The sequence below is a fragment of the Catharus ustulatus genome, chromosome 9, assembly GCF_009819885.2.
Source record: "Catharus ustulatus isolate bCatUst1 chromosome 9, bCatUst1.pri.v2, whole genome shotgun sequence".
Lineage (NCBI taxonomy): Eukaryota > Metazoa > Chordata > Aves > Passeriformes > Turdidae > Catharus > Catharus ustulatus.
The window spans coordinates 5910060-5924106 of record NC_046229.1 but is presented as its reverse complement, the minus strand read 5'-3'; the positions used below and the strand labels follow the sequence as shown (position 1 = coordinate 5924106).

The 14047-nt window shown below is 44.5% G+C and overlaps 1 protein-coding gene across 1 annotated transcript; it reads left to right on the top strand.

Moving 5' to 3' along the window:
• The first annotated feature begins 1394 nt into the window (after positions 1-1394).
• DMRTB1 (DMRT like family B with proline rich C-terminal 1) lies at positions 1395-7466 on the top strand. Its single transcript, XM_033067985.1, has 4 exons — positions 1395-1770; positions 3563-3795; positions 4347-4491; positions 7396-7466. Exons 1-4 carry the CDS (start codon positions 1395-1397, stop codon positions 7464-7466), a joined length of 825 nt encoding a protein of 274 aa, XP_032923876.1.
• Positions 7467-14047: the final 6581 nt, after the last annotated feature.

The window sequence follows — 14047 nt, the reverse complement described above, 5'->3', positions numbered from 1 at the left end:
CCAAAGGCTCAAACTGTGACGGGGTCAGTGAAACCTGCAGGCTGGGATTGGAGCTGAGGGGTCGAGAGATTGGGTGTATTTGAGGATTTGGGTCTGAACTGCTTTCAAATGCAAGTCTGGGCTCCTATGCCGGTATTGCAGTCACAAAACATCTCCCCAGGAGGCATAATCCTACTGGAAACCTGCAGGACTTAGGTGCAAAGTCCTACTGAGTCTTTTGCAGAGTGAGAAGCCTGAACTCCCTGCTGAGCTCTGATGGGCACAGGCGCTGGCTGCTCACTGCAAACAAGACTTGTTCCAAACCACACCCTTGCCAAATCCCTAACGGGCCTGCTCTGCTGGGGCTCACCCCCAACAAGGGTGGAACTCACACCCTTCTTACACCGGCCTTTGCAGGGTTATTTGCACCAAGGGAAGGGCTTCTGCCACGTTCTGTGAAAAAAACTCCATTGCAGTTAGAATTGTTTCAGAGCAAGCAGATAGATGTTACCTGGTTTTCTTGAAACTTGTTAGAAAGCTTCACTACTATGTGGTGATTCATTTTGTAGTGTTCTTTTTTACATAGAAGCTATCGGCACCTTAAGATTTTAAAACAGCTATTGTATAGGTAAGAAAAGCCAGCAGTGTTGCAAAGTGGGGAGTTTTCTCCTGAAACGGGCTACTGTGTAAAACGTGGATGCGCAGCTACCAGCAGTAACAAATAACAAGTGCTTTCAAAGCAGTACTAGAACTGGAGCGTTCCTGTACTTCTAATTGTGAGCTTGTCTTTTTTCCCAGAGAATGAGGAATTCTGAGAAACAGAGACAGGTCTCTGGAATGACGTATGCTTTCCACCTTCGTCTTAGTACCTTCTTTTGAAAAACAGAATGATGAAAGTGTTCTTTTCCTGCAGAGGCAGTCACTCCTCAACAAGAGAAGCATGCTGCAAACTGGGAACAAAACGGGACTCTAGTCCCGTGCACATTAAAAGTGAATGCATGAGAGCTATGAAAGTGGGTGTAGATGTTAAAGTGCCAAAAGGGAAAATTATCTTTTAGGGTGCTACGGTAATGGACAGCCCATTGGTGTCGTGCACGCCGGGCCCATCCAAACCTCGCACCCCAGCAGGAGCACAGGGCACAGGGCTCAGCACCCGCCGCGGGCTCCGTGCCCCCCGCAGCTCCTGCAGGCCCAGCCCCCCGCGGCCGGGGCTCGGCTCCCGGCCGCACCAAAGGGCTGCAGGGGGTGCCGGGGAGGCTGTGCCCCAGAGCAGGGCAGGGCGTCCACAAAGCCCAGGGCATTCCCCACCCGCCCCTTGGGCCCTTCTGCCCGCCGGGCCGGCTTGCTACATGTCAGGCAGCGCCCTGTCCCCTATAAGAACCCAGGGAAGGGGGAGGGGGAGGACCTGCGAGGACATGGAGGCGGCCGAGGCCACGGCGAAGGCGCTGCGGGCACCCAAGTGCTCCCGCTGCCGCAACCACGGCTTCGTGGTGCCCGTCAAGGGCCACGCCGGGCACTGCCGCTGGAAGTTGTGCCTGTGCGAGAAGTGCTCGCTCATCACCGAGCGGCAGAAGATCATGGCAGCCCAGAAGGCGCTGAGGCAGCAGGAGACGGAGCCGCCGGCCCGGGCGGGCGCGGAGCCCGTCCCGTCGGGCGAGGGCCCTGGGGCGGCAGCCCGGGAGGACGGAGCCCCCGAGCTCGGCAGCCACGAGAGGAAGAAGGGCAGCCAGGCCGACGGCGGCAAGAGCATTGCAGGCTGGGGGCCACCGCCGCCTCCCTTCAGGGACGACGGTAAGGACCCGTCCCCAAAGCCTCTTCCCACCATCTTCCTCTGTTCTCTTTCCCCTGACAGTCGTGCCACATTTCGCTGGTTGCTCGGGCTGCCCGGAGAGCCGCTCCCGCTGTCTGTCCCGCTGTCTGTCCCGCTATCTGTCCCGCTGTCTGTCCCGCTCTCTGTCCCCGCTCTCTGTCCCCGCTCTCTGTCCCACTGTCTGTCCCCGCTGTCTGTCCCCGCTGTCCGTCCCCGCTGTCCGTCCCCGCTGTCCGTCCCCGCTGTCCGTCCCCGCTGTCTGTCCCGCTGTCCTTCCCCGCTGTCTGTCCCCGCTGTCTGTCCCCGCTGTCTGTCTGTCCTGCTGTCCTTCCCCGCTGTCTGTCCCGCTGTCCTTCCCGGAGCACACTGGGCTTGTGCAGCCCCATCGCGGGGCGGGAACAACGTGCTCAGCCTCGCCGCCCTTGGCGAGCTCGAGCCTTAAGCGAAGCGGCTTCCAGTGAGAGGGAAATTAGGCTGGGAGTGCAACCAAACTGGGTCTGCTCCGCATGCTTTTCTGAGTGCTGCCACAGTGTTTATAAACTCACAGGCACAAAATTCCAGCAACAGAAATGCCAAAAAGCTCAGCGACGGCACGTAAATAGGTAAGGCACTGCTGCAGCTCGCTGAAGCAAGCATTTTATGCTAGCACTGTAAAAGAAAAAGACCTTTTCGCCTTAATTCATACCTGTAGCAAAAAACCTAAATTTGGCTCGGATGACTTGAAGTAAAAGTGCATTTGGTATTCAAGAGCAGAGCATAAACTTCTCCGGTGGAGCAGTTGTATGGTTTGTCATCTCTTAAATTGCTTCCTTACTAGAGTCTTTTATGTGACCTCTCTAGTTTATTATAGTAACTCCATTTTATTACTATAAGAATGTTGCAGAAATTACTTACTGATTGCAGCAGTCATGAATCTGAGCCTCTGGAGAGCTGGCAGCCTGCAAGACAAAATGTTGTCCTGAGAAGACCAGGGAAAAGACTTACTTCGGACATCTGTAATCCCCAGAGAATAGTGTCAATAACTTCCCTTTTTTAGCTTTCTTTTGGAATAAAAGTATGTTTATAGATGATAGTAGCTATACAGATGTCTGTCAGTCCTTCCTTTAACACTTCCAACCTGCTGACCAACTTCAATCAAATAATTAGACACAAATTATAGTACTCCAGAAGTAAACCTTGAAAAGGAAATTCTTTGTCTTCTCTGCCAATCGGAGGAAGGGGTAGACAAGAAGGATCCTATTTACATTCAAATAGCCACTGCTTCTTTTCCTTAGACTTCAGAGAGGCCATATAAGATTCAAGATGCAAGATAAAAGGTGTTTGTGTATGACCCTAAAACTGAGTGTGCTGCAAATTAACCTAAGAAGTGACAGAAAGGACTGCATTACTAGAACACTTGAAAATTAGGAACTCTGGTATTTCTGTGGAATTTTGTTTGAAGTACCACTAGAGTCAAAAGTTAAGGTAGGCTGTTTGGCTCTTGCTGATGTGCAAGAAGGAATAAGATTCTGCAGCCAGTGCTTTACTAAGGACAAACTTTACAGCACACAAGACAGAAAAAAATGCAAAATAGCTGCATTACAGTGTCATGTGCTGTACCTTTCTTTAGTTCCTGGCAAAATCAATTCATGGGGAGCTAAACATGAAACCAAAGGGCCAGATTCTCCTGTCTGAGAGTGGAATTTGTTCCTGCAGCTACTTCTATGTAACTCCATAAAATTATTATCCAAAAACATGGATAATTTTGTTTGTTCTTTTCTCATTGTTTCCTAGCTCACCCTGCTTTTCCTCCAGAATACACTATCAACCCAGAATACCTGGAGAGAGAAATCCCCAAAGTGTACCCTGGGTGTTCTGGGGTGTATCCTTACCACCCATTTTCCCTGGGATTTGCCATCAATGAGTCAGGCAGTGGGGAAGCACCATCACCTCCAGGGCTATCACTTCAGAGAGGATTCCGACACATTCCTAGCAGCTATGTGCCAGGGAATGCAGCCACTGTATCGGTGAGTAGCAGGATTTTAATTACTTGTGCTAATATTGCATTCTTTTAGCTGCCTTCTCTCTGTTGAAGTAACCATGAAGAGTCAGCCTCCTTACCAGATACTTCATAGCATTCTGATACATCACACCGAAGAAAACATTAGCAAGTGATGATGTTAATAATCTGACCTGCTTTCAGTACAATTCATCAGTTGATGGTAAGGTAGAGTGATCTGTCTCAAGACAATAAACAATAGATTTATTATGCTTGGATAGAAATTCCCTGACATGTTTCAGGGGTTACTGAGAAAGAGGATGGCTGCTCCTGATTTAAACCAACTACTCCAATGAGATGCCAGAACAGGTGACAAGAACTCAAAGGTCAGTTTTGCTCTGACATGGTCTGAGAAGTTCTTGTTCCTCAGCTGCACCATGATACCCTGTGCACAGGCTTTCCATGTGCCAGTATGTGCACTGATGTGGCAGCATATGGACAAAAACCCAGAAATGGTAATGCAGATGTATCCTGGAGAGTCTTTAGGTGGAAGGTGATCTGCTTCATGTATTTCCACAGGTTCCAGATGGAGCTGGAGATTTCCCTCAAGGATACTACACTCCTCTGCATCAGTTCATCCCATCAAGTTTTCTGACAGGGATTCATTACATCCCAGCTCCGGTTTCACTGAACATCCTGGCTGAAACAACCAAGGAAGTACATGGTAAGGAAGTAGGAGATTCACTGTTAGCCTGCTTTCAATATGTAACCCCAGAGATGGAAACCCAAGAGACCCTGATCCCAGCTAGTTTTGACCTCTGTGATTGAAGCCAGGCCCAAAGTCCTGACTCCTGGGATGGGTTGTACAGCTCTGGGAGGGGCTGACCTGGGGAGGCAGCCTGGCGTGCTTGGGCTTTCCAGCTGACAAGCACCTCAATCTCAAAGGTCCCAGGACTCAGAGCTATTCCAGAAAATGATCTGTTGATGTTCTCAAAAAGAAAAATACTTCTCTACATAGCTAGTTTGCAGGGCTTATCTTAAAAATTACTTGGTTGTATTTCAATTTAGACAAATCGTTAAAAAATAATGCAGACTAACACTTAACCATGAATAATATGAAATTTCTTGCTCATCTGAAAATCCTAGGCTTTAATTGCTAGAAAAGAAAGGCTGAATCTTCAAAATCTCTAACTGATTCCTGCAGGATTTTAAATTTCTGTCATAGATGAAGTCTTTGTGCCCCTCTGTTTTTGGTCTGTTTCATGAACTATGCCTACATGTGGACATGTTTGTGATTATATTCGCAAGTTTTTCATCTGGCTGCAGCTAAGCTGTGACCACAAGAGGGTAGAGCTGCTCAGAGAATTAACTACTAATACTGGATGTGCAAATAGCCAGTTTTATTTTAATTTTTTTTAATTTTAAACTTTTTAAAATGCAGATAAATAAATACAACTTTCTTTCTCTTCTTGAACATGAGAACAAAAGATCTTTAAGCAGTTGATGAAATAGATTGTAATAATTACCCACTGAAAAATCAAGGAGGAGAAATAAGAGAAAAGTAGAATGATGTCATCTGAACTGAAAAGATGGTGGTGATGATTATGTGGGACAAAATATAAATTGGGTTTTTTTGGCCTGATTCCTCAACAACATAGGGCTCGTGCAGCCTCATTTTCCATTAATGTCAGTCCTCTCATAAGTCTTCAACCCATTAGCTATTTTTGGCCAAACATACCTGTTGTGATCACATGCCCACACAACACTGATGTGCAAGGGAAGCAGATGTCTCTCACTGAAGCATTTGCTTGCAGCCATGTAGTGGTGTTGGGCAGGCTGTCACCCTGCACTCAGTCCCTGACTGGTGTGTGTGTGTCCCTGGGCCAGCCACCAAGTGCTGCCAGTCAGCCCAGCAGTGGGGACACATCCCCCAAGCGCTGGGGCATCCCTGCTCCTTGTCTGGCAGGAAGGCCAAAGAAAAGGAAGCAGAAGATGTAGGGGACAAGGGGAATATGGAGAATATAGCAGTATATGGGTGTACAGACATTGCAGAAATGTAAAGTTAGTTTAAGATACTGGTAAAGGCAGTGTGTGGGAGATGCTGGTGTGCTGGAGGTGAAGTAATGCAGGATGAGTTTGAGGGGAAGAGAGGAAAACATGGGCTAGCCTGCAAATCCAGCAGTGTGTGAGGATTAATGGGCTTTGTGATTTGGAGGTGACAAAAACCTGGGAGATGCTGCAGTGGCAGAGAACATGTAAAGGAGCTGTAGCTTGTCTGTTGGACTCTGAGGGAATGGGAAGGAACTGGGAGTAGCACACAAACATGGGGGACATGGACTGAAGTAGTGTGTGAGGGAAACAGAGGAAATCCAGTCCTGCATTGGTAGAGTGAAGTTGTACTGGCCAAAAACTGATGAAAACAGGAACTGGATAGAGAAGAAACACCAGTGGAACAGCCTCCCCCAGGGAGCAAAATGCCATCTAATGACCTCAGCCCTTAACACACACCAGGGAAATCACAGCCCAGGCACAGTGCCATAGGAAACAATGCATCACGGATTGTGTTGCTCAGACAGCAATCCAGTTTCTTTAGTGCTGTGGAGAAAGTAGAAATTAATTCTACTGCATAGCATTTGTGCTCCAGGATATGTAGGAATTTGAAATTGTAACCCAGTGAGGGGGGATAATTCTGTATGAGGTCATACAAAATAGCCTGGCAGTAGAAGATGAAGATGTAAGGGAAGAGTGAAATGAATAAATTATTTTTGGAATTCAAGATGCTTGAAGAATAGAAAAGCTGTAATGTGTAGTGCATACAGATGTGTTAGGATTGCACAATGTCTTTTTCAAAATGGAACTGACTCCAACCTGCAGTTAAACTTGGGAATATCCTTTCTCCAGAAACTCCAGAACTGAGGTGAAATGGGTTTTCTGGCAAAACTGTTGCAGGAAGATGGATATAGAAAGCTGTCACCTAGCAGGCTGATAGCTGGTGAGAAGTGTCTGTGGTCTCTGCCCAGAAGGAAATCTCAGATAAAAACAAAAATGAAAAACTCCCAAGGCTTACCTGAAAAAGATGCTCCTAGGGTACAAGATGCTTCCAGAAAGATCTGAGTTAATGAGTTACAGGGGTGGTGTGAAGTATAGACATGTTGTTACAGAATTCCATGCAGTACTGACTGGTAGTGTTACAGAGATTTGACAAAATAAACAAAAGATATGTCCAGTAAAATAGCCAGTACAGCATCTGATGGTAGATTCTGACCACAAATGGTTGGCAAGCCACAGAAAACCAAAACCCAGGTTGCCTGTGAGGAGATGAGGGAGCTTTTCATGCAAATCGCCAAGTAAATACTTTATAAAATAAAAATCCCTAGTTGGATTTGAAAAAGAGATTATGAACACTTTGTCAAGGCCTTTGAGAATTCACAGGAGTGTTGAAAAGGCATGGCATAGGTTCACTGTGGGTAAGTGGGCAGAAGTGTCTGCCTCATTCTTCTATTCCAGTGCAGCTTCAAATGTGGAAATGTGATTGATTCCAGGTGTAACAAGAACTGAAACAGAGGGTTTGGGATTTTTGCTTCTTTGTTTGTGTTTAACTCTGACATTTTTCTATTCTTCATTTTAGCTACTGAAACTGACAGTGAGGATTCAGTAGTGGTTCATGAACATGGCCAAACTCCTTCTTCCCCAGAATAAACAAGAAGAGAGCAATCTGTATATTATACACAATAAATGGGCTGGAGAAGAGCTGAGAGCAGGCAGCACTGTTTTCATTTCTGAGTGTTAGTTAATGAGGGTAGAGTGACACTTAATCACTGAGCAGTCACTACAGCCAGAAGGGGATTAGTCCCCTGCCTCACTTTATGATCAATGTTCAAGCTGCCAGGCTCACAGCTCTGCCTCCCAAGCTCTACAAAGCCCATGTTCCTAAAAGGTTTTCCAGTGGATGCAACAAATGATTATGACTCTGAATTTGTTCCTCTGCTGAGGTTACCCAGACCATGGTCTCTGAGCCATGTGCATTCTGCAGCATTTTCATGTTCATCACAGTAGTCAGAAATATGTTGTTTGTATCAGTTTGCTGTAAAGGAAATCTGGTTCTGAATGTTACAGAAGAGTTAAGTGATGTGAAGCCTGAAGACAGTGAGAGGATGTGGAGACAGCCTGGGTTACTGATGCACTTGGCTGCCTAAGAAGGTGATTGAGCAGGGGAAGGGAAGGGTGGGTGCTGCTCTGGAAGGGCGTGGCAGGAAGGTGTGGAAAGGCCTGGTGCCTCCACATTGTTTCTGGGTCCTTTAAGGCACCTTCTGTGTAGAATGGGGACAAAGTTATTTGGAACCACCTCTTGTCACACAGGCTTCACATCTGACATTTTGAATATCCTTGATGACTTATCCATGATTTCAGTGTTGTTTAACTCGTGTCAGCTGAAACTGAGCAGTAGTTTGTTTCTAAAGGGCTGCTGTAGACAGCTTTACACATGTGTACTGGAAGTGCACTGTGGCATAGCCAAGGTGTGGAGAGATTTGTCCAGGACAAAACACCAGTTACAGTAATAATTAGTCAAATCCATCCACACTATGATTGTCAGTGATAATCTTTAATTAAAAATGAGTGGTATATTCCTCTACTGTTTTGCCTGGATTAATTGGTTTTGTATCAAGTGGATCAGTTGTTAATGTTTGAATAATTGGGGTGGGACTTTTGTATAATTAAAAAATATACATTAAACTGTTGTTATGGTTTGATGTGTGTCTGCATGTAATTTTTCTAACCAAATGTTGCCCTGAACAGCTCTGTGTAGCAGACTTATCTGGAAGGAGATTCAGGCCTCAGTGTTTTTTTCCTTTGCCTTTCTGCTTCTGTAGAGGTGAGCACAGTAAAATAAACAGACTTCTTTTCTGATATTTGTATTAATAACTTCTTGCTCAATGCAAGAAGTAAAGAAGTTCTGCTAAGCTGAACATTTATCTTTTGTTTAATGTATCAGATGATCTGCTGGAATGCTTTGCAGCACAGTGTTTGAGGGCAAAAGTGAAAGTGGCAAATTTAGAACTGCCAAGAGAAAAAAACAGAAAAACTCATTTATCTATAGAAAGAATCTGATGTATAACTTGTTATAGTTTAGATTTACAATAGGATCTTTGCTCCCACGAGTGTTCCAGAACTTCTGTCTGCTTGGAAAGCTCTGGATACCTCTTTCTTTTCAAAATAAAATAATCTACAAATAGAAATACCAGCAGTGCCCACAAAGCCAGTTCCTCTGTGGATGGAGGGTTTGGTTTTTATAACATAATGATTTAATAAAATAGTAATGTTCAGGATGAATACTTGAACCAGCTCCTTCCCAGATATTTTTCTAAAGTCATATTGAGTGTAGTATTACTCCTTAAATCTCAAAGCAAGGTGGATTCCAGCCCATTTCACTGACAGTAATGCACAGTCACTGTAGATACTGCACATACTGCACTGTTTGCTCTGTTTTACTGGGCCAGGGACTGCTTCCAGTTTGCCAAGTCAAACTCCTTATTTTCCTTTTCCTCCCTTTTTCTGAACTATCATCAAGTGAGCTGTTTGAAGGAGTGGCACTCCACAAGGTCTCCCTCACTGCATTGCTGCAGATAAATGGGCATCTCCAGAGGGAAGCAGTTTAATGAAAAGCCAGAGAAATGCAACTAAACTGAAAAGATCCAGAGGTTACTGAGGGGGGTTCTAAAAGTAGAGTTTTCAGTTTTAGAACATGTCAGGGGTGGCAGAGCAGCTGTAAAACCATTACCAAACCTTGCTACTTTATACACCTGAAGGACAAGAAAGTAACTGGTGCAAAGGCTCAATTGGTTTTCACAGAATCACAGAATCACCAGGTTGGAGGAGACCTTGAAGATCACTGAGTCCAACCCATGCCCTAACACCTCAACTGAACCATGGCATTAAGTGCCACATCCAGTTTTTTTTAAACATGTCCAGGGATGGTGACTTCATCACCTCCCCAAGCAGATGATTCCAGTACTTTATCACTCTTTCAGTAAAAATCTTTTTCCTATCACCCAAACTAAATTTCCCTTGGCACAGCTTAAGGCTGTGTGTTCCTACAGCTATAGGAAAACAGGGAGGCCAATCCTGCTTAATATGCTCAATCCTGTCATCAGTAAAACTCTGTGTGGTGTCATTTCAGACTTCAGGAAACTTTTCCCCAAGTTCTTGCACCTATCCCTGCCTAGAGACATAAATGACTCAGTAAGGGAACTGGAAGTGGGTAACTCTCCAGCTGACAGGATGAACTTACATGGATAATTCAAGGTTTCATTCTTCCACTTTGTGCTCAGCTTGTCCTTTTTAACTAAGGAAAAACCATTCCTTGACAACTGGTGTTGTCATACTGTGCACTTAAGGACTTCAAAGTGAGTAATTTTAATTCCAAACATAGTGCCAGCCAGTGTTTCCAATAATTAAACTCTGTGATCTCTTCTGACTCCATTTATTTAAATAAATGACTTAGGGATAATGAAATCAGTTTGGATTGAAATGGAATGATTTGGATTAGACAAGTCACTCAGAGGTTGTTCCAGCCTAAATCATCCCAGAATTTTATTGTTTTATATTAAGGCTGAAGGCACACAGACTTTGGTTGAATTAATAAAATTTGTGAAGGAAAAGGAAAGGATTCCTTTTGCTTCTGAAATCTTTCTGCATGCAAGCTGCTACTGGTTGCATACATGCAACATATATATAATTGTCATCATTCAGATTTCTGAGGATTCACTCCTTGAGCTGAATTTTGAAGGTGATTCCTAACACCTGACACTTCTGTCAGTTCTCTGTCCTTGCTGCAAGTCCCTGGGTCCTCACAGAGCCACAAGCTCTGTTCCTTGTTTGTTGCTTGAAGGAGAAAACCTGGAATTAGGACCCAGCTCTTTAACATTTACTCCCACCACTAATTTCATTACTTTCAGTGGAATTCCTAGTGAGGGTAGAGAGTGGACAGCATTAGTTAGGTATGCAAGTTTAGGATCCAGATTTTATACAGAGGTGTCTGTGACACTCAAAACCCCCAGACTACTGTAGATCTGCAGATATATTTTTTGTAGGAGCTTTAGAAAAATGAAAGCAAACCCAAGAGATTCTAGAAGGATAATATAATATGTCCATTCTGCAAACATATGTAGGATTCATCTGTCATTTCCTTGCAGCAGACTGCTCAGTGTTAACACTCTCAGGCTATTGGCTTTTACATCTGGACTGAAGCAGGTTTTCATATGACAGTAATTATAATTCTCCTTCTAGGTTTTTTTTTTTTTTTCTTCTTGGAATTAGATGCACCCAGTTGGAAACCTCTGAATCCACAGCAAGACTATAGCTGGTTTTTCCACATTAATGAGTAATTAATTTTGAACTGCAATCCAAAGAAATATTTAATTGCTTACCAATAAAGTCAGCTTGCAGCAAAGAAAAATCTCCTTCCCCTTAAAAAAATAGTTTTCATGACAGAAAAATTCTTTACGATGTGAAACAGCTATTTCAGAACAGTGAAAACTTTAATTAAATCATTCTTACAGGCAAGTGGGTCTGCTTTTGCCATTTTTTTGCCCAATATTTTACTACTGCAACATTAGCATTAGTCACAGAGTTATGTCTCTACTTAGCTTGCCAGAATATAAGAGAGAAATCCAAATGTAAAGAGAGACCTTGTGGCAACTGTTGCTGAAACCAGAGAGGAACTGCCTGCCTGTTTTACTGCAGCCCAGCGAGAGCTCCAGATCCACCGCAGATGCCCAGGCAGTGACGTGTCCACACACTCACCTTGTGCATTTGACTTTCCAAAAATCCTTACAGGTACACCTTGTCATACACAAGTGATCTCAGCTTCAGCAATTCTGAAAGAGCCCCCACAAAAATCAGATTGATTTGGGTGTTACTTTTAATTACAATGGGTACATTTTTCTCCTTTCTTCTTGCTGGTTCTTTGGATATTGTCCTCAGCCAGGAAACATTAGTGGTGACCTTGCTGCTCATTCCATAGGGCAATGGATCTAGCTGTGATTTCACACAGATTTTAAAAAAATTTTTATTTTACACAACTGCCTTCAGTGGACGCATTTCTGGTTTCATTTAATAATTACTGTTGCTGGTACAAGGGACTCCAAAGTGCTGAAGCCACATAAGCTACAGCAAATACACAACATTTCTTTTTACAAAATTTTAATTTTTTCCAGAGAATGTGGTTTAAATAACAGCCATATACACATTTCCCTGGGAGAACCTTCCCAATATTTTTATAAAAGATTCTGTTTTTCATTAAGAAATATATCCTTTTGATCAAGGTGCAAATAGACTGTTTCTCATGCTCTTCCAACAGCAAATATACACCTAAATTCCAGAAATTCAAAAGCCTCGTGCACCTGAAGATTTTTTACATCCCGTTCCTCATGTTGTGGAATGGCTCTTTGCTTCCTGATGTCCCTCAGCCATTACAAATCATTACATTTGGCATTACAAATCCCTCCTGCCGGTGTCCAAAGGCACAACAAGGCCTCAGTGACCTTCCTGCTGCAACACATGAATCAGCCAAATCTAAAAAAAAAAAAAAAAAAAAAAAAAAAAAAAAAAAAAAAAGAAGGAACAACAATTTTCACCTTACGACGCAAAGCACGTGGCGTACTCCAAAGGAACGCTATGGAGGGAGACGGAAAATGAGAATCCCAACTCGTTTCCTTGGAGTTTTGGGAGCGATCCGTGGAGAGGGAGCGGGGCCGGCCCTCCCGCTAGGGGGCGCTGGCGGGGCCGCGGCCATGGCGCTCCCTCATGAGGGAACGGCCCCTCCCCGCGCCCTGCCCGCGCTCCCCGCGGCTCTGGGGCCAATGGACTATTCATTGACGGCATTGGGCAGACAGGTACGGGCTCGGAGGTACAGTCGGGAGCCCTGTGGGGCTGTGCTGCCGCGGTAGCCAGGCGTGGTGCTGAATTGCTCACTGTGGGAGAGGTTTGGGGAGAGCGCAGCGATGGCTTCGTGCTGGGGCTGAGCTGCTGGTTCGCATCCTGCCCTTGCTGAGAGCGGGGTGCTGCTGGGTCTGTCCCTCATGGGCCAGTCCCTTCAGAGCTGCACTCCATGGTCCTTGTAGGCCCCTTCCAACTCGGAATATTCTGTGGTTCTGGAGCCTTGGCGGTGCTGAGAGGAAAGTTTCCATGGTGAAGGTTATGCCGTGGTCCCTTGGTGTTTGTTAACCTCTGACAGTGCTCTAAGGAAGGTGTGCACCCAGGCCAGCCCAGTGATGGTGGCAGGGTGGTAGTGAGTTTTTGTTTGTAAAGGCAAATATCTTTTTTCCATTCATCAATCAGTGGAATTCTTCCCATTGTTTCTTTCATCTCAGTCCTAGTTTTATCTACCAGCAGACCCACAGCTTGTTTGTAAAGACAAATCTATCATTCCTCTCAGTGATAACTACAGTTAAAGCCAAGTTTTTGGCAGCATTTATAATACTGCTTTTCACAGTATAAATCAAACCCAAAAGACATTAGCCATACTTGATACAGCTTTGCATTCGACACCCATTTAAAACGTTCTTGCTTTCAGGCTACTATTTCGATTTCAGAAGTCTAAATATAAAACCCACCAAACCTGTAGCATTAAAGCAGGAAAGGAAAACATTTAAGACTTAACCTAGAATACTTCTATTTTTTAAGTAATTCAACACAGTTATTCATGTCTTTGGATTCCTTGGACCTAAACTTAGCTATAATGGATATCTAGCCCTAATGAGACTTGTGCTGATTCATGTTGAACTTCAGTCTAAGATTCAAGGTCAAATGAAATCCAACTCTTTCAGACAAATTTATGTCTTTACAGTGCTTCATACTGGCTAAACAAATTTGGTTGGTTGACACCAGTTTCCAAGTTCAAAAGTGAAATTTTAGATGAAGAGAGTTAACCAGGGGAACAGATTGCCAACAGGGTGGTGTGAATTTTCCATTGCCCTAAGTCTAAACCAAGTAATCAAGTTTCTCTAGAAGACATGTCGATGGGTTGAAGAAATTGAGATGAAATTTGTGTTTCATGCAATAGATAATCCAAACTGCTCTTGGAGCCACAGAAGGGACTGGAGCTCAAGAAGGCCCTTGCCTTCTGGGCTAAGCAATTTTCAATCTGCTTGCTGGAAGGACCCAGTGCTATAAGAAGGCAGGAGAGTGCTGTGCCTTCAGGACTGTCCATTTGTTTCAGTATGATTGTGCTACCTTCAGTTCAAGCCTCTGTTTTTGAGGACCTCTCTGCATGAGAGTTA

Bases quoted from the DNA above. Each gene is read 5' to 3' on its own strand.
- DMRTB1 (XM_033067985.1), top strand. From the start codon at position 1,395: ATGGAGGCGGCCGAGGCCACGGCGAAGGCGCTGCGGGCACCCAAGTGC. The intron at 1,771-3,562 runs GTAAGGACCCGT...ATTGTTTCCTAG, and splicing joins GCCTCCCTTCAGGGACGACG to CTCACCCTGCTTTTCCTCCA. The intron at 4,492-7,395 runs GTAAGGAAGTAG...TCTTCATTTTAG, and splicing joins AACAACCAAGGAAGTACATG to CTACTGAAACTGACAGTGAG.